At 43.0% G+C, this 17265-nt stretch overlaps 1 protein-coding gene across 1 annotated transcript; it reads right to left on the bottom strand.

Annotated features, from left to right (window-relative positions):
* On the bottom strand, nt 1-16320 carry LOC127203200 (carcinoembryonic antigen-related cell adhesion molecule 3-like). Its single transcript, XM_051161996.1, has 7 exons — nt 16266-16320; nt 14890-15249; nt 8406-8765; nt 5008-5367; nt 3133-3489; nt 1317-1664; nt 1-284 (listed from the first exon to the last, which is right to left on the bottom strand). The coding sequence occupies exons 1-7, from the start codon at nt 16318-16320 to the stop codon at nt 1-3; spliced, it is 2124 nt and encodes a 707-aa protein (XP_051017953.1).
* Nucleotides 16321-17265: the final 945 nt, after the last annotated feature.

Consider the following 17265-nt stretch of genomic DNA (forward strand, 5'->3'; position numbering starts at 1 on the left):
TCACCCATTCACAACATCCAGGGTGACTCGGAAACTGGTCATAAAACTGACTGGGTTGGAGGCCTCACACTGATACTCTCCAGCATCCTCCATCCTCACAGGATCTATGGTGAGCTGGCACTTTGTCGGGGACAGCTTCATTCTCTCTGTGAGTTGTAGATTCTGGTCTTTGAAGAACCAATGGATCGAGATTCCAGTGTCGGGTGAGACACAAGTGAGGATGACAGAACTCTGTACTCTGACTGTGGTGTTGGTGACCTGAATAAAGGGTTGTGTCACAGGCTCTGTGAAGAAACAGAGGAGGGGATGAAATGACAATATTCCTTCAGAGAGCTCAACCAGCCCTTCTATAGTTAACAGACTCTTAAAAGAGCCCAGGGTGGAACATTGGGACTGTGATATCAGACACATTTCTTCTGCTTTGGACTTTCCACCCACAGCCTGTGGGATTCTGATTCTGACACAGAGTCTGATGTGCCTTAGTTTCCCAATACTTGCACTTGTAGTACATAATCACTACTGTGTCTATGAATTACACTTAGATATGAGCAACAGCCTGACCTGGGACGGGGGCAGATGCTCAAATAAGTGACATCTGTTACCATTTAGCTGCTGAAGAGTGTTCCCTGGGCTGGACCCAGAAGGACAAGGGGCTTCCTGGAGAACTGTCTCTTCTGTCCCTCCCCTTGAGAACCTGTCCTTCCTATAAGTCCTCTAAGGTCATCAGAGCAGTTGGCATATGACCTGTTACCTCTCCACTGAGACTCAAGAAAAAGAGATACCCAGGTGACCTACATGACTGCAGCTGTCTGGGCAGTGCACAGCTGCTCCCACACTCCATGGGATTTGGAGAGTCAATAAAGCCCTGTTCCATGACAGCTGTAACAGGAAGTCCAATTCTAGCCCTGAGGAGATTCTCCTTTGGGACAGCTAGAGTTGAGTCTGGAACAGAGACCTAAACTCTTGACTTCCTGATATTCACCTCATAATAATGAAACCATGGTTATCTCATCCAGTCTTTGCCTGACATCTGTAGAATCCTTCTCAGGGCCACCTTTATTGTGAGAGCCACAAGAGTTTGAAGCTAACAGGCACCCTTGGGCTGCGTTACCCAACTCCTCTGCAGATGGAGTCAGGTGAGATATTCTTATCTATTTCAGTATTTCTACTCATTGTGAGTCCTGCAATGAGTGCTCAAACTCCAATGTAGAGACACAAAATAGAGGGGAGGCAGGCATAGTCCACACTTGGGAGTCCTGTGTGTGTAAAAGGAAATCAACCCCACCAGCACCCAGATGTCACAGAGAATTGCTTACTGTATATGTGGAGCTCCACGTCTGTCTCCTGAATGTATAATTGCATATTTATAATTACTAGGGTGTAGAATCCAATGTCTTCCTGGGTGACATTGTGCAGTAGCAGTGATCCATTGGGATACACTGTCTCTTTACCGCTGTATGCAGGCCCAAGCATACTTCTACTCATGGTTACTTCATGGCGTGAACTTTCATGTTTGTAGAGAAAGGTTTCTCCTTTGTACCAGTAAAAGGCATGAAGTTTCTCTGGCATATTATGAGCAAGCAGGAGAGCGTTGCTCCCATCAACAATGTTGAGAGGCACAGGTTCTATAATGAGCTGACCAGTGGTGGAAGGGTAAATGCAGTCTAAAAGGGAGGATAGAAGGGCAAAACAGGTTTTATCAATATTGAGACTTTTATGGTTGGTGAAAAGATGGGCCCTGTGTCCTGAATGCCTAGATTCATCACTCAGAGGAGGTGGTTGGGAGTGTCTGTCCAATCAGAGGAAGTAAGCAAATAAATATTTCATGCAACTGATCATGTCACTTCCTCTATGTTGAAATCTTTCCTCCTGAAGTTTCTGCCCTCATTGTCGTCACATTCCTGCTCAAACTAGGAAAATGTGGGAGGTACCTTCCCTGACCTCTTATTCCTCTAGAGACCCCCAGGCTTCACCTTTTGACATCTTCAATCTTCTTCTTTCCTTGTTACAACCAAACATGGACTTCACTTCAATGAGGGATTTATTCTCTGTCTTCCAGTCCACTAGGGCTAGGGTCTTGTTAGGAAAAACTACTTTGATATTTCTGGAAGCTTGGATGGGCTCAGATACATGTGGGTGGTGAGAGGGCATGGTGGTGTGCACCTTTAACCTCAGCACTCAGTGGGCAGAGGCAGGCAGGTCTATGTGAGTTCAAGGCCATCATGGACAGCCAGGGCTACAAAGAGAATCCCTGCCTCAAAACACACAAAAAAGTGGGTGGTGAATGAAAGTCCCTTGGCTTTGCATATCCAGGTGTTAATGCAATTCTCATATCTGGAAATACTGACACTGCTTGAACTTCCAGCTCACATTAACTATTTCATTTGTGGGGAGTGAGTATGTGGGTGTAGGTGGATATGAGTATATGTGTTAGTTAAGGTTTATGCAATCCTGTGTGGTGTGTGGGTGTTTATTATGATACATATATGGAGGTTAGACAACAACTTAAAAGAGATTTTTCTATCCTTTCTCCAGGCTCTGAGCTCCCCTCCTCCTCTCCTACCATCTGGCAATGTTGTCCGTGTTTGGGGGTCAACAGAATCCACTGCCAGAAGCTGTGCCCTTTACAAAGAAGTACATAATAGGTCCCCAAGTCACTTATTGTTTGCTCGGCCTTTTGTCTGTGAAGAACAGCATTTGATCTACCCCTATCCCCAAGCTCTACTATCTTCCTCTTTCTGAGATGAGCCTCCTGCCAGGCAGGAGCCCTTCCCATGGTAATGTTGACTGTTGTCAAGGATGGAGTACTAGACCCATCTCTGTCCCTTCCACACATATTTCTTCCTGGTGTCCCATTTGGCAGATAGGTAGATAGATAGATAGATAGATAGATAGATGATAGATAGATAGAATACATAGTTAAGTAGATGAGGAAGAGACAGACAGACAGACACTCACACACACACACACACACACACACAGAGAGAGAGAGAGAGAGAGAGAGAGAGAGAGAGAGAGAGAGAGAGAGAGAGAGAAAGAGAGAGAGAGAGAGAGAGAGAAGGCAGTGCCAAGACCTCACAGTTCACTGTATAAAACAGGATACAGCATACCCATACCCTAGAAGCTACTTACTTATATGAAGTTGTGCATGTGTTGTTGTAACATTGAACCCTCTGTTTACAGTTTCTAGTGTGTAGAATCCTGCATCATTCTCAGTGACATTCTGGAAGAGCAGGGATCCGTTGGCATATACTGTCATTCTTCTGCTGTGTGCAGGGCCCCTCATGATGGAATTCATGGATGAGGTGTATAGTACAATCTTTAAAAGCTGGCTTCTATATGCAGATTTGTACCATGAAAATGCATGCAGATCTTGTGGCAGGTTATGAACTTGGAGAAGAACGCTTTCCCCTTTAGCAACACTCTGTGGCACTTGATTGATCACAAGTGGGGCAGAGGTGAGAGGGTTACAGCAAGTAGAAAGCGAGGCTGGAAGGGAAAGGAGAAAAACACATCACATGGAATCATTGTATTTGGTGGAAATATGGCGACCTCCATCCTCACCTGATGGGCTGACTCATCACTCAGCCTAGGGATACAAGTGAGGATGAATCTATCTCACATGGAGGAAGTCAGCAACATGATATCCTTCATTCCCTGAGTGACCTGAAATATGTCATCTCTTCTGCATGGATCTCTCTCCTCAGGTGTCTCCATGGCTGTCAGACACTGCACACATGCACACTGTAGGTTGAGATTATGACTCCCTAGAATTTTTCTCTACAGACCCATTTTCTTTTCTTTTCATTTATTTTTTTATTTTTATTTTATTTTTTTCCTTTTTCTTCTTCTTTTCCTTTTTTTCCCCACGGGCACCCAAAGGGGAGGCTCCCACCCTACCCACAACCACGGCCTCGGGACACAGACCTATTTTCATTCTCTGACTTTTACTTGGTTTCCTTGTAGCTCTAGTCAAGCCCTGACTCAACCTTCCAGGTGTTCTTTCTGCTTTGCCCTACAGCATACAGGTCAGGATGTGTGAGTGCAGGTAACAGTCTGGGTTGCGTGGCAGGCTCAAGTTTTAGAAAAGGCTCAGGAACTATTCTGACTGGATTTTTGAGAGCTTCACACAAGCAAGAGTCGATTTGAAATTAGGCAAAATGCCACACACTTGTAATCCCAGCACTCAATGAGGGAAAGCCAGGCAGATCTCTGCAAGTTCAAGGTCAGCCTGCTCTACAAAGTGAAGGAAGGAAAGCCAAGGCTACAAAGAGAAATTGCCTAGCAATACCAAAATTTAAAAAGAAAAACTGTAGATTTGAAAGTTGGAGCATCAATTAAAACTGCCACTACGGATTGATATAGGAGGGTCCAGTCCACAGCAAAAAGTTCCACTCCTGTGCTAAGGGATGCTGGGGCTACAAGAATCAAGGCTAAGCATGTAATGAGGAGCAAGCCAGTAAGCAGCACTCCTCCACACTCTCTGCAACAGTTCTTAGATTTGATTTATGACCCTCACTTTTAGAGAATATAAACACAACAAGGTGACATGAACAACACCATTGTTCCCTGTCAGCAATGAGAGATATTAACTAATAGTCCAGCCCTGGGAAAATGCTCCCTAGAATCACTAGAAATTGAACCTAGGGTGGATGAGTACAGCCAGAGTTTCCTAGTCACTACCACTCTTAGGATGCCATAGTTTTCTCCAACCAGCCTCTGCCTGATGCCCACAGGGTCTTTCTTAGCAAAGCATGTATTGAGATTCCCACAAGCCTGATGTCATCTGACATTCTAGGGTGAGTTCCTTACCTTGAAGATCATATTTGATGCAGGAGGGAGCCCGATAATGGAGTCTGATCTATGCCCATTTGTCTCCATCATGTGTGTCTTGCTACAAGTGCTCACACCTTAACATCATGGAAACAGTATTCCAAGACCAGAAGACCAAGACCACTGTGATTCTGAGCCCCAACTAGCACTGACTGTTCACAGACAATCACTTACCATCCACATGGAGTTGCACATGCCTCATTTGCTCTTTCAGATCTGTGCCCAGAGTGCGCAGGGTGTAGAATCCAGTGTCAGTCTTGGTGACAGTGTGGATCAGCAGGGATCCATTGCTGTACAATGTCTCTCTACCACTGTGTGAAGGTCCCTCCACACTTGAATTATTGGCTATTACATACCGAGAAACCTCTTGGTTCTTGATCATTGCCACCCCTTTGTACCAGAAAAGCATTTCAAGATTCCTTGGAAGATTGTGAACAAGTAGAAGAACACTTCCCCCTTCAGCAACACTGGGTGGCACTGATTCAATGCTGAAGTGAGTAGAGGTGGGAGAGCGTCCACAGGGCAAAAAGGAGGCTAGAAGGGAACAGATACATCCATCAATATTGAGACCTTTTTATTCAGCAAAGATGGGGCCCTGTGACCTGAGCAGATGTGTCCATTGGTCTGCAGAGGTACATAGCTGAGGGTCCTATCCTACCCGGTGGAGGTCAGCACAATACCCGCACTTGTCATGTAATCTGTATGGCACGCTCTCCTCAGGTGTCAACATGGCCACGGCTCACTGCATTTTGATCCCTGTTCACACTCAGTGTAAATTGGTGGTGGGGTGATGCCTCACTGACTTCCTTCATCATAGACTTTGTCCCTGGGCTCTTTGAATCTTGTAGTAGTAGCTGTAGCAGTAGTAGTAGTAGTAGTTGTAGTAGCTGTTTTCCTTTAATGGCTACAGCACCCACATGACTTCATTTTGTAGCTTCCTCCACAGGCTTCTCTTCCAGTCTACATGGAATAGAGTCTTGTGAGGAACATTCTCATTCTTAAATATTTTTGTGGAATAAATGGTGCCTAGGGAAAAACTCAGGTGCACCTGAGAAATGAGTGTGAGAATGAATGAAAATTAACGAGAAACTGATGGTCCTAAGGTCCAGCTTGTGCACAATTTTACTTATGAAAAGACTCAGGTTTGAGGTGAGTGAATACATCACTTTCATTCAATTCTTTTAAATTGATATCTATTTCAAATGTATGTGAATACATGCAGGAGTGAACCACATGCATTTCTGCATAGATGTGTATATAGGTGGGTGCATGCCGTGGTATTTCTGTGTGTTGCAAGGGACATCCATGAGGAGTCAGAGAATTCTCTCTGATTATGAGGGAGCTGAGCATTTACCTCAGGTCCTCTGGCCTGGCAGATATGCCTTTCCTTTTTGAGGCACCCCACTGGCCTATCCATGCCAATTTTTTTCTGAATCACTCCAATGTAGGAGCAGCACGCTTCAGAATATAGCTGACAATGTGATTGACTTTGAGTAGAGAACAATCTGGCCTTTGTGGGCACCTTTTACCATGTCCTTTTCATTGAGATTTTCCTGCTGCTGAATTTCTCTCCACCTCTGTGTCAACCCCACTCAGGGGCAAGCAGATACTTTGAATTTCTTCAGACTCTTGTCCTCCCTGGAGACTCTAGCCAGGGCCTGATTGGTGCCTTATCACACACTGTCAGGGAATTCTCTCTTCACTTAGGGTACTAGCCCTTGCCCATAGTGCCCCATTTATAGAGTAACAGTGGCACCACCACAAACTCTGTTGCCATTGCCAACCTCACACAGTATAGAGGAGCTTCTGCTTCAGCATCTCTGTTGTCCTGCCTCCTTCTGACCCAAGTCTGCACTGAGGCAAAAGTCCCTCACAGAGTCACAGAGCTGTGGGTTCGGTGCTTGGCTGAGGCACTGCTGTCTTCTCTCCTCAGTGTTCCCAGGTGCATCTCTCTCTCTCATTCTCTTTATGTTTCAGTCTCCAGTCTAAACAGTGAGCAATAGGCTGATAAGCACCACTGTGAGCCAGAATCCAACATCTCACCCCAGGGCTGACCCCTGCTTTGACTGGCCTTGGCTCTATCACAACCAAGAAGGGCACTCTGTGATCCCTATTCATCCTTGGTGACACAGAACCTCCATTGGGCACCAAGTAATCCCCATGTCCTCAAATCTGGGAAGGTGAAATTTATCCATAGCCAGAAGATGGCAGAGATGTCTGTGAGGGCTGGAAAGAGACATGCTGTGTGACACCAGGGATAGGACACTCATCCATTATCACTAGTGTTACTATTCAGGGTTGCTCCAGGACAAACATTCAGGATCGGTTAGTTGTATCAGGAGATCCATGTTCTGCATGTGAAGCAGGTCTTCCGAGGCCTGAAGAGGAGTAGGCTCACTCTGAGGTGGAGCAGTTCAGTGAGGACCCTGAATTCCAGCCTTCTTTGTTGGTTGAGACATTGTGTAGGTCTGCTCACATCCACCCTGACTTTTTAGGGATGCCTCTGTCCTTAGATTGGCAATTTCACTGTCATCACTCTCTCCACAACTCAAGATGCTAGAAAGGAGAAATATTGAACAGGGTCCCCTAGTAATTTTCTGGGCTAGAGGAAACAGCAAGTAGGTCAAACTGTCCTTCTGGGAGAGACTTCCATGTCTGTTGGGACAGAAATGGAAACCATTTCTTCCATCTTCTCCAGCAAACCAGCTTCTCAGTATTTGACCATGAGCTAACACTGCTCCCTGTTAATCAATAGGATGACTGACACTTACATCTGGGAGCTGTCAAGACTAGCAGAGCCTGTTACTCTTTGGCTACAGGAGAGAATGGCTGGACTTCAGAGGACAAGCACTTGCCAGCAGGACCTAAGTCCTCTGTTCTTCCCTTTGGGTACCCTGAACATCATGTGAGATCTCATAAGCTGATATGGACAATTGGCTCATGGCCTGGTCTGCTCTGCTGTTCATACCAAGTCTCAGGGGGTGCACAGATGATCTTGCTCAGCAAAGGCTCTCAAATCAGTTCACTATTTCATTTCCCATGAAATATGGGAGACTGAAAACCATTGTTCCTTGTCGACTGCAAAAGTAAAACTCCAATCTTGGCAAAATACGTTTCAGGATCATTTGTAGTCCAAGCTAGAACAGAGATCTGGAGCCAGTCCTTCCTGGTGCTCACTTCTCTGTTATGACACAAAATCTGCCAGTAGCCAACAGGATCTTTCTCAATACCATGTTCGGAGTGAGAACCTCAAGAAACTGGAATGAATCTGCTGCTCCTTGACTAAGTAACTATTTCCTATCATTCTCTCTCTCTCTCTCTCTCTCTCTCTCTCTCTCTCTCTCTCTCTCTCTCTCTCTCTCTCTCTCTCCCTCTCTCTCATCATCTATGAAAGTTGGATTAGAAAAGTAGTCTAATCTATGTCACCTTTCTTCACCATGCATGTACAGCGCTAAGTACTGAAACTCCAACATGGAGACACAGTGCAGAGAAAGAGAGGTCACTTGCCATGTGTGACAGTCCTGCGTGTCTACATGCCACCCAGCACTGACTGATCACAGACAATCACTTACCACCCACCAGGAGTTGTACATGCACTACTTCATCTTTCACATCTGTACTCAGAGTTCGTAGGGTATAGTATCCAGTGTCATTCCCGGTAGCATTGTGGATTAGCAAGGATCCATTGCTGTACATGGTCTCTCTACCACTGTGTGCAGGTCCATCCACACTTGAATTCTTGGCTATTATGTATCGAGAAACCTCTTTGTAACTCAACACAAATACCCCTCTGTACCAGAAAATTTCTTGAATCTTCTCTGGGGGATTGTGAACGCGTAGAAGGACATTTTCTCCTTTAGCAACATAGGGAGGCACTAATTCAATGCTGGGATGGACAGAGGCGAGAGGACATCCAAGTGTCAAAATGTAATCTAGAAGGAAAAATAGAGATTGATCTTAGAACTTTTGTATTTTTTTAAGGTGGAGCTCTATGTCCTGAGATGTGTTCATTGTTCAGCCAAGCTGTGTGGGTGATCATCTTCCTACCCTACTTTATGGAGGTCTGCAAATTACTTCCATAAACTCAGTGTTCCTGCATTTGGTGTTTCACGTACATGGAACTCTTTCTTGTGTATCAGTATAGCTGTAACTTAGTGCTCTCATTTCCCTGCTTATACTCTATGTAGATTGATATTGTGTGGTTCCTCCAAAACTTCCCTCCCTACAAGATCTGGAACTTCACTCTCTAACTCTTATTGTTGTTGTTCTGTTCCTCTTGTGTTTTTATCAACACTACACTTCACCTTTTACCTTCATTTACTTTAAGCCAACTATGACTAGGTTATTATGAGAACTGATATCTGTATGCCTTTTTAAAATGCTGCTCTTAAAAAGTCAGGCATTCTACTGACCTTTAAGGGGATGAAAAGGAAAAAACATGATGTTTTCTAATACAAACAATTATCAGCATGCCATTTTACCAAGACCCAGCTCAACCTTCATTTCTAGGAGTGGCAGTCATTAGGTACTACCAAGACCATAGCCACCATCTTGTGGGACTACCAGAGGCCCGCATCCATCACAGACTTCCAGATCTACCTGCAATCCCAGAGGCATACTGCCATCAGGTTCCACCAAGCCTGCCAACACCAGTGAAAGCCAGATGGCTAAAGGCCAGAATAGGATCACACTCAACAAAATTCAGTGCAGTATGTCATCACCATAACCCAGTTATCCTACTAAAACAAGCGATGGATATTCTAAGACAACAAAAAAGCAAGAAAACCTCCTTCAATCTAATCTTATGAAAACGATGGAGGCCTTTTAACAAGAAATGAATAAATCCCTCAAAGAAATTTAGGAAATATAATCAAACAGATGAAAGAAATGAATAAATCCTTTAAAGAAACAGGAAAATACAAGTAAACAGGAGAAGGAAATGAATATATCTTTCTAAAACATGAAAATGAACATAGAAGGAAAAAAAACCCACACACACAAACTGAGGCAATCTTAGAAATAGAAACCTAGTAAAGAGAACAAGAACTACAGACACAAGCATCACCAAGAGAATACAAGAGATGGGAGAGAGAATATTTGGCACAGAAGATATGATAGACGAAATTAATACATCAGTAAAAGAAAATGCTCGGTCTATAAAATTTCTATTAGAAATCATGCAGAAATGTTGGACACCATGAAAAGACCAAACATAGAAAAAATACAAATAGATGAATGAGGTGGTCAGCTCAAAGGCACAGTAAACATCTTCAATAAAATCACAGATGAAAAATTTCATAACCTAAAGAAAGACATACTTATAAACATGCAAGAAGCTTACAGATCACCAACAGTATTGGACCAAAAATATAATCCTCACTGGGTGTGGTGGCACATGCCTGCAATCTCAGCACTCAGCGAAGCAGAGGCAGGTGGATCACTGTGAGTTCAAGGCCATCCTGCTCTACAAAGTGAGCCCAGGACAGCCAAGGCTACGCAGAGATACCCTGTCTTGAAATAACCAAAAACCAAAACCAAAAAGAGAATAAAAAATAAAATTCCTCAACACATAATTATCAAAACACTAAATATACATAACAAAGAATGAAGATTAAAAGCCATATGGGATAAGGGCAAAAATAACATACATAGGCAGACTATTAGAATTAAACCAGACTCATCAACAGAGACTCTAGGAGCCAGAAGGGCCTGCTCAAATATCAGGTAGACCCCAACAGAACACAGATACTAGCCCAGACTACTATATCCAGTAAACCTTTCATTAACCATAGATGGACAACCAAGATATTCCATGGCAAAACCAAATTTAAAAAATATCTATCCACAAATACAGCCATATAGAAAATACTAGAAGCAACCCTCCCCACCACCATCCAAAAAAACCCCCAAACAAAACAAAACCAATAAGGAGATTAACTGTACTCAAGAAAACACAGGAAAAATATAATTTTATACCAGCAAAAACAAAATATGGGGGGGCACACAAAAACATTCACACTCACACCACCAATATCAAAGTAACATGAATTAACAATCGTTGGTCATTAATACTTCTCAACATCACTGGGTTCAATTCTCCAATAAAAAGACATAGGCTAAGAGAATGGCTGAGAAAACAAGATCCATCCTTGTTTTGCATATAAGAAACACACCTCAGCAGCAAAGATAAACATTACATCAGGATAAAGGTCTGGGAAAAAATTCCAAGCAAATTTACCCAAGAAGCCAGATGGAATACCCATTCTCCTATATAACATAATAGACTTTCAATCAATATTAATCAAAAGAGATAGGAAAGGACACTTCATACTCATCAAAGGAAAAATCCACCAAGATAATGTCTCAATTCTGAACATCTATGCCCCAAATGCAAGGGCACACACATTCTCAAAAGAAACATTACTAAAGCCTAAATCACACAATGAACCCCACACATTAATAGTAGGAGACTTCAACACTCTTTTCAGCCGCTCATGGAACCTTCATCAAAATTGAGAATATATATGATCACAAAACAAACTTCAACTGATGCAAAAAAATTGAAATAACCCCTTGCATCTTATAAGACCACTGTGGATAAAATCTGGACTCCAACCACAATAGAAACAACAGAAAGCCTAAAAGACCATGGAAACTGTATAAGTGTATGCTCAACAATCATTAGTTGGGAAAGAAAAAAGAAAGAAATTAAAGAAGTTCTAGAATTCAATGAAAATGAAGGTGTAGCATACCCAAATCTATGGGATACAGTACATGGAGCCAGAACAGGAAAGCTCATAGCACTAAGCACCTTCATAAAGACAGTGGAGAGATCCCACACTACTGAATTAACAGCCCACACGAAGCTCCAGAAAAACAACAAAAGAAAAACCACACCAAGAGGAGTAGATGGCAGCAAATAATCAAACTCATGGCTGATTCAGTAAAATAGAGCCAAAGATAACAATGCAAAGAATCAACAATAAAAAGAGATGGTTCTTTGATAATTACAACCAGATAGATAAACACTTAACCCAACTAATTAAGAGGCAAAGAGACAGCATCTAAATGAACAAAATCAGAAATGAAAGGGGACAAAGAACAGACACGGAGGAAATCCAGAGAATCATTAAGTCTTATGTGAAAAAACCTATAATTCACAAAATTTGGAAATCTGAACAAAATGGACAAATTTTTAGATAGATACCACTTACAAAAATGAAATAAAAATCATGTAAAATATTTAAATAGTCCTATAACACCAAAAGCAATAGAAGTAGTGTTTAAAATATCTCCCAACCAAAATAAAAACGCAGGGACAGATGTTTTTAGAGCAGAATTCTTCCAGATCTTAAAAAATTAATCCTTAAAATATTGCACAAGCTAGAAACAGATGGAACATTTCCAAGTTTATTCTATGGAGTTAGAGTCATCCGGATACCTAAACCACACAAGGATTCAAATAAGGCAGAAAATTCCAGACCAATATCTTCCATGACCATTGATGCAAAACTACTCAATAAAATATTCACAAAACAAATCCAAGAACACATCAAAAATATTATCCACCATGATCTATAAAGCTTCATCCCAGGGTGGCAGGGGGTATTTAACAAATGAAAATGTATCAATGCCATCCACTATATAAACAAACTGAAAGTAAAAATCACATCGTCATCTTATTAGATGTAGAAAAACCTTTGACAAAATCCAACACACCTTCATGATAAAAGTCTTAAAGAGATCAGAGATACAAAGAGCATACCTAAACACAATAAAGAAAATATACACCAAGCCAATAACTAACACTAAATATATTAGAAGAGGAAGTGGGGGATAGCATCGAACCCCTTAGCACAAGAGACAACTGTCTGAACAAACACCAACAGCTTAGGCACTAAGATCAACAATAAATAAATGGAACCTCATAAAACTGAAAAGCTTCTGCAAATCAAAGGACACTGTCAATAGGAAAAAATGACAGCCTACACTATCAGAAAACATCTTTCCCAACCATACAGAAGACTAATATCTAAATTATATAAAGAATTCAAGAAATTAAACAACAACATAACAAATAACCCAATTTAAGAATGGGGTAAAAAGGTCAGGCATGGTGAAACACACCTTTAATCCCAGCATTCAGGAGGCATATGCCATTGGATCACAGTGAGTAGGAGGCTACCCTGGTCTACATAGGGAATGCAGGACAGCCAGAGCTCCATATAGAAACACAGTCCCGAAAAACTGGGTAGGACAGGACAGGGTAGGCTCCCAGGAATCTATAACCCTTGCTGATATTTCTACCACTGAGGGTTAAGGAGTCTAAAGTGGCTACTCCCTGTAGCCAGGTGAGACTTACAGTGGAGGGAAGGGGACACCATCCCACTCATAAAACCTTTGACTCAAAATTTGTTTTACCTTCTTGAAGTGTAGGCATAAAGGTGTAGAGATTGAGGGAATGGCAAACCAATGACTGGCCCAATTTGCAATCTACCCTACGGGAGAGAACCAACCCCTGACACTGTTAATGACACCCTCCTATGCTTGCAGACAGGAGACTAGGATAAGTGTCTTCTGAGAGACTTCATCCAACTTCTGATGGAAACATATGCAGAGACTCACAGACAAAAAATTTGCAGAGCTCAAGGAGTTTTGTGGAAGAGTGGGAAGAAGAATGGAGTGAGCTGGATGGGTCAAGGACACCACAAGAAGACCTACAGAGTCAAATACTCCGGGCCCATGGGAGCTCAGAGAGACTGAACCACCAACCAAAGAGCATGCATGGGCTGGAGCTAGACCCCTTACACATATATGGCTAATGTGCATCATGGTCAACATGTGGCTTCCCTAACAATGAGTGTGGAGGCAGTCTCTGACTCTGTGGCTTGACTTTACATCCCATTCCCCTTGCTGTGTTGCCTTGTGAAACAAAATTTGAAGAGGATGTGTTTAATCTGGCTACAATTTGAAGTGCCTGAGTGGATTATTCCCCTTTGGGGTCTTCCCATTTTCTGATAAAAAGGAAAGAGGGGATGGAGAGATGGCTCTGAGGTTAGCATCACTGGCTGCTCTTCCAAAGGTCTGTAGTTCAATTCCTAGCAACCACATGGTAGCTCACAACCATCTATAGTAAGATCAGATGCCCTCCTATGGTACACAGTTGTACATGCAGACATAACATTGTATACATAATAAATAAATAGGAAAGTGGGGAGTGTAGGGAACATGAGGGTGTGACAGGGAGGTGAGGAGGAAGGGGGCTAGGGTCTGGCTTAAAGAGATTAAATAAACAAATTAATGAAAAAATCACCTCTCAAAACAAATTTCAACACCTGTGGAAAACAAACGAATGAATGAAAGAATGAGTGAATGAATGAATGACCTCAGACCATGCAACACTCTCCATGCTTCCTGCTGTTCCTCTCCCTTCTGTCTTTACTATTCAGTCGTAGAGTCCACACAATGAGCTACAAACTGCTGAGCATCCATATGTCTTCTAGTGTGTCCTGGCCTTGATCTGTCAGCAACAATGAAGAACCCTCAGCATTCACTGTGTGACACAGAAAACCAGCTGTGAACCAAGTCTGACCTGTGTTCTCAATGCTCTGGAAACATGGAGTTTGCTTTCAGCATGCATGTTTCATAAATTCCTGTGAGGTATCCAAAAGAACCAGCTGAGTGTTAAGTGGGGGAGAGGACTGTCCCATTCTCTCTACAAGCACAAGTCAGACTTATGACACAGAAAACATGCCCAGGAGCAGATGTATCAGGAGCCTCTCACAACCTGGGTGTGTGTGAGGAGGTGACCTGAGTCCCTGAAAGAGGGCTCTGGCCTGCACCATCCCATGCAGTGCTTCAAGATGATGCTACCACTTTCTCAGCTGTGTGATGTGTCTGCCCATGTGGTCCCTGGGCCTTTCTGAAATGCCTTAGACCTCCACTTAGGTCTTTCCCAAAGGAAATACATAAAGGGGAGAAAGGAACATGATTCTGTTGGCAATGTGTGTGTCTGGTAGAATAATCCCTACCCAGCATCCAGGGTGAATCACTTACTGTACACGTAGAGGTATATGGGTGATGTTGATACAATTTTTTCTTGCCTATTATACGTTTGTAGAATATAGAATCCTATGTCCTTCTGGGTGACCTTCCGGATCTGCAAAGATCCATCACTGTAGATTGTCTCTCTGCCACTGTATTCAGGCCCTGTCACAGTTTCTTCAGCATTCACTGCATACAGTGCAATCTGATGGCTCTTTTCTACCTTCCCTTTGAACCAGACAAAGGATTTAAGATTCTTTGGCAGATTTTTAGCCAGTAGAAGGACATTTTCTCCCTCAAACACTTTGCGTGGCACTATTTCGATCTTGACATAGGTAGTGGTAGACAGGTGCCAGCATGTTACAAGGGAGGCTAGAAGGAAAGAAAGAGAAACAATTTACTATTGAGTGGGTGTGATCATCACTCACGTGTGTGGGTAGGGGTGTACCTACCCACCTAAATTGAAGTCAGGAATATTACCACCATTTTCTGAGAATCTTTCAGTGTGTATTTACCTCTCTTAGCAATTCTCTGCTCAAGTATATGCCTGGCTCACCCTTCACTGTCACTATATTTGGTGTGAGGATGCTTCATCAACCTCTTTCTCTAGAAGGTCTTCACTTTCTGACATTTTTTCCATTTGTGGTACCAGGAAATCCCTAATATCATCTTGCAGATACTCTAATTTCTGGTCCACTATGACCAGGGCTATGGGAGGACAGGGGTTAGTCTGCCATATTAGGATGGTTAACTTCCTGGAAAACATCTGGACATGAATGGCAGAAGGAAGGAAAGAATGAATGGAGGAATGAAAAGTGTGCCCATGTGTTAATCTACAAAGTTCCCAGGTTTGTAGCTAAACAAATAGTTATACTCAAAGGGAATGTAAATATTCTTATATTACTTATGTATTGTATGTGTGGGTTTGTGAAGGCTTGCTCATATCTCAGTGTATGCACATGAGAGTGCATACCACAGCAACAGTGTACAGGGCAGAGAAAAGAATCTGTGAGTCTCTTCATTCATCTAATGTGTGGGAGCTGAAGACTGAATTCAGGTTGCCATGGCCTCCACACACTGAGATATTTTGCTGGACACTACTGTTTGATTTCTACTTGAAGAGTCACCTGGTCCTGGTTGGGAGCATCGGTCTACAGAACAGAGCAGCCTCTGTGATTTGGTTTGAATAGAGATTATTGGGGCTCTTTTCTACTCATCATTACCTGTCCCCAGAGAGCTTCAGGAGGCTGAATCAATTGTACTTTTCCCCCTACTATTTCAAGCAGAAACACTGAGTCTCATCTTGGGTTCCTGTCCTCTTTAGAAGACTCGAGCCTCACTCTAAGTTCCCCTCCACCAACACACAGTCAGGGATTGGTGTCACTTACCCATGAGCAGGATCCCCTGCCACTCTTTGAATGAAAGCATGGGAGACACCTTCATCTGACTTCTCACTGTGATGTACCCTGGGGAGAAGAGCTCCAACTCCAGAAAGGCTCCCAGCTTCTGATGTCTGTCTTTGCTCTCAGCTGATTGTCTTCTCAGGAAGGAGCGCTTCAAAGAATCCCACAGACTGTGAGGGGTGGGGTCTATGTCTAAGGAGCTGCTATGTCCCTTCCACTTTAAGTGCTGCCTGCGCATCCTTCTCAACTTTTGTCTTTACCTTTTTCCCCCAAGCAACACATTGAGCAACAAGGCTGATAAGCATCCCTGTGACCTCAGAGAGCAACAGCTCATTCCGGCTCTGACATCTGCTATGTTCTGGCTTGGGTCTGTCAACACCAAAGAGGGACACTCTATCTTTTTTTTTTTGATAACTCCTTTTTAAAATTTTTAAAATTAATTTATTCTTGTTATATCTCAATGGTTATCCCATCCCATGTATCCTCCCATTCTTCCCTCCCTCCCATTTTCCCATTATTCCCCTCCCCTATGACTGTTCCTGAAGGGGATTACCTCCCCCTGTATATGCTCATAGGGTATCAAGTCTCTTCTTGGTAACCTGCTGTCCTTCCTCTGAGTGCCACCATGTCTCCCCCTCCAGGGAACATGGTCAAATGTGAGGCACCAGAGTATGTGAGAAAGTCATATCCCACTCTCCACACAACTGTGTAGAATGTTCTGTCCATTGGCTAGATCTGGGTAGGGGTTTAAAGTTTACTGCCTGTATTGTCCTTGGCTGGTGCCTTAGTTTGAGCAGGACCCCTGGGCCCAAATTTCCTTATCATAATGTTCTACTTGTAGGTTTCTAGGGCCCTCTGGATCCTTCTACTTTGCTATTCTCCTATGCTTCTCTCATCTAGAGTCCCAATAGGATGTCCTTCCTTTGTCCCAGTTTGCTGGTAAGTGAAGGCTTTCATTGGACATGCCCCTTGGGTTAGTATGCAG

This window comes from Acomys russatus, chromosome 19 (assembly GCF_903995435.1).
Source record: "Acomys russatus chromosome 19, mAcoRus1.1, whole genome shotgun sequence".
Taxonomy (NCBI): Eukaryota; Metazoa; Chordata; class Mammalia; order Rodentia; family Muridae; genus Acomys; species Acomys russatus.

Excerpts from the sequence above, each read along its gene's own strand:
- LOC127203200 (XM_051161996.1), bottom strand. The coding sequence starts at position 16,320 with ATGAAGGTGTCTCCCATGCTTTCATTCAAAGAGTGGCAGGGGATCCTG. Across the intron at positions 8,766-14,889 it reads CATATACCTCTACGTGTACA|ATTACATTTTGACACTTGGA; the intron begins GTAAGTGATTCA and ends TTTTCCTTCTAG. Across the intron at positions 5,368-8,405 it reads TGTACAACTCCTGGTGGGTG|CCTCCTTTTTGCCCTGTGGA; the intron begins GTAAGTGATTGT and ends GTTCCCTTCTAG.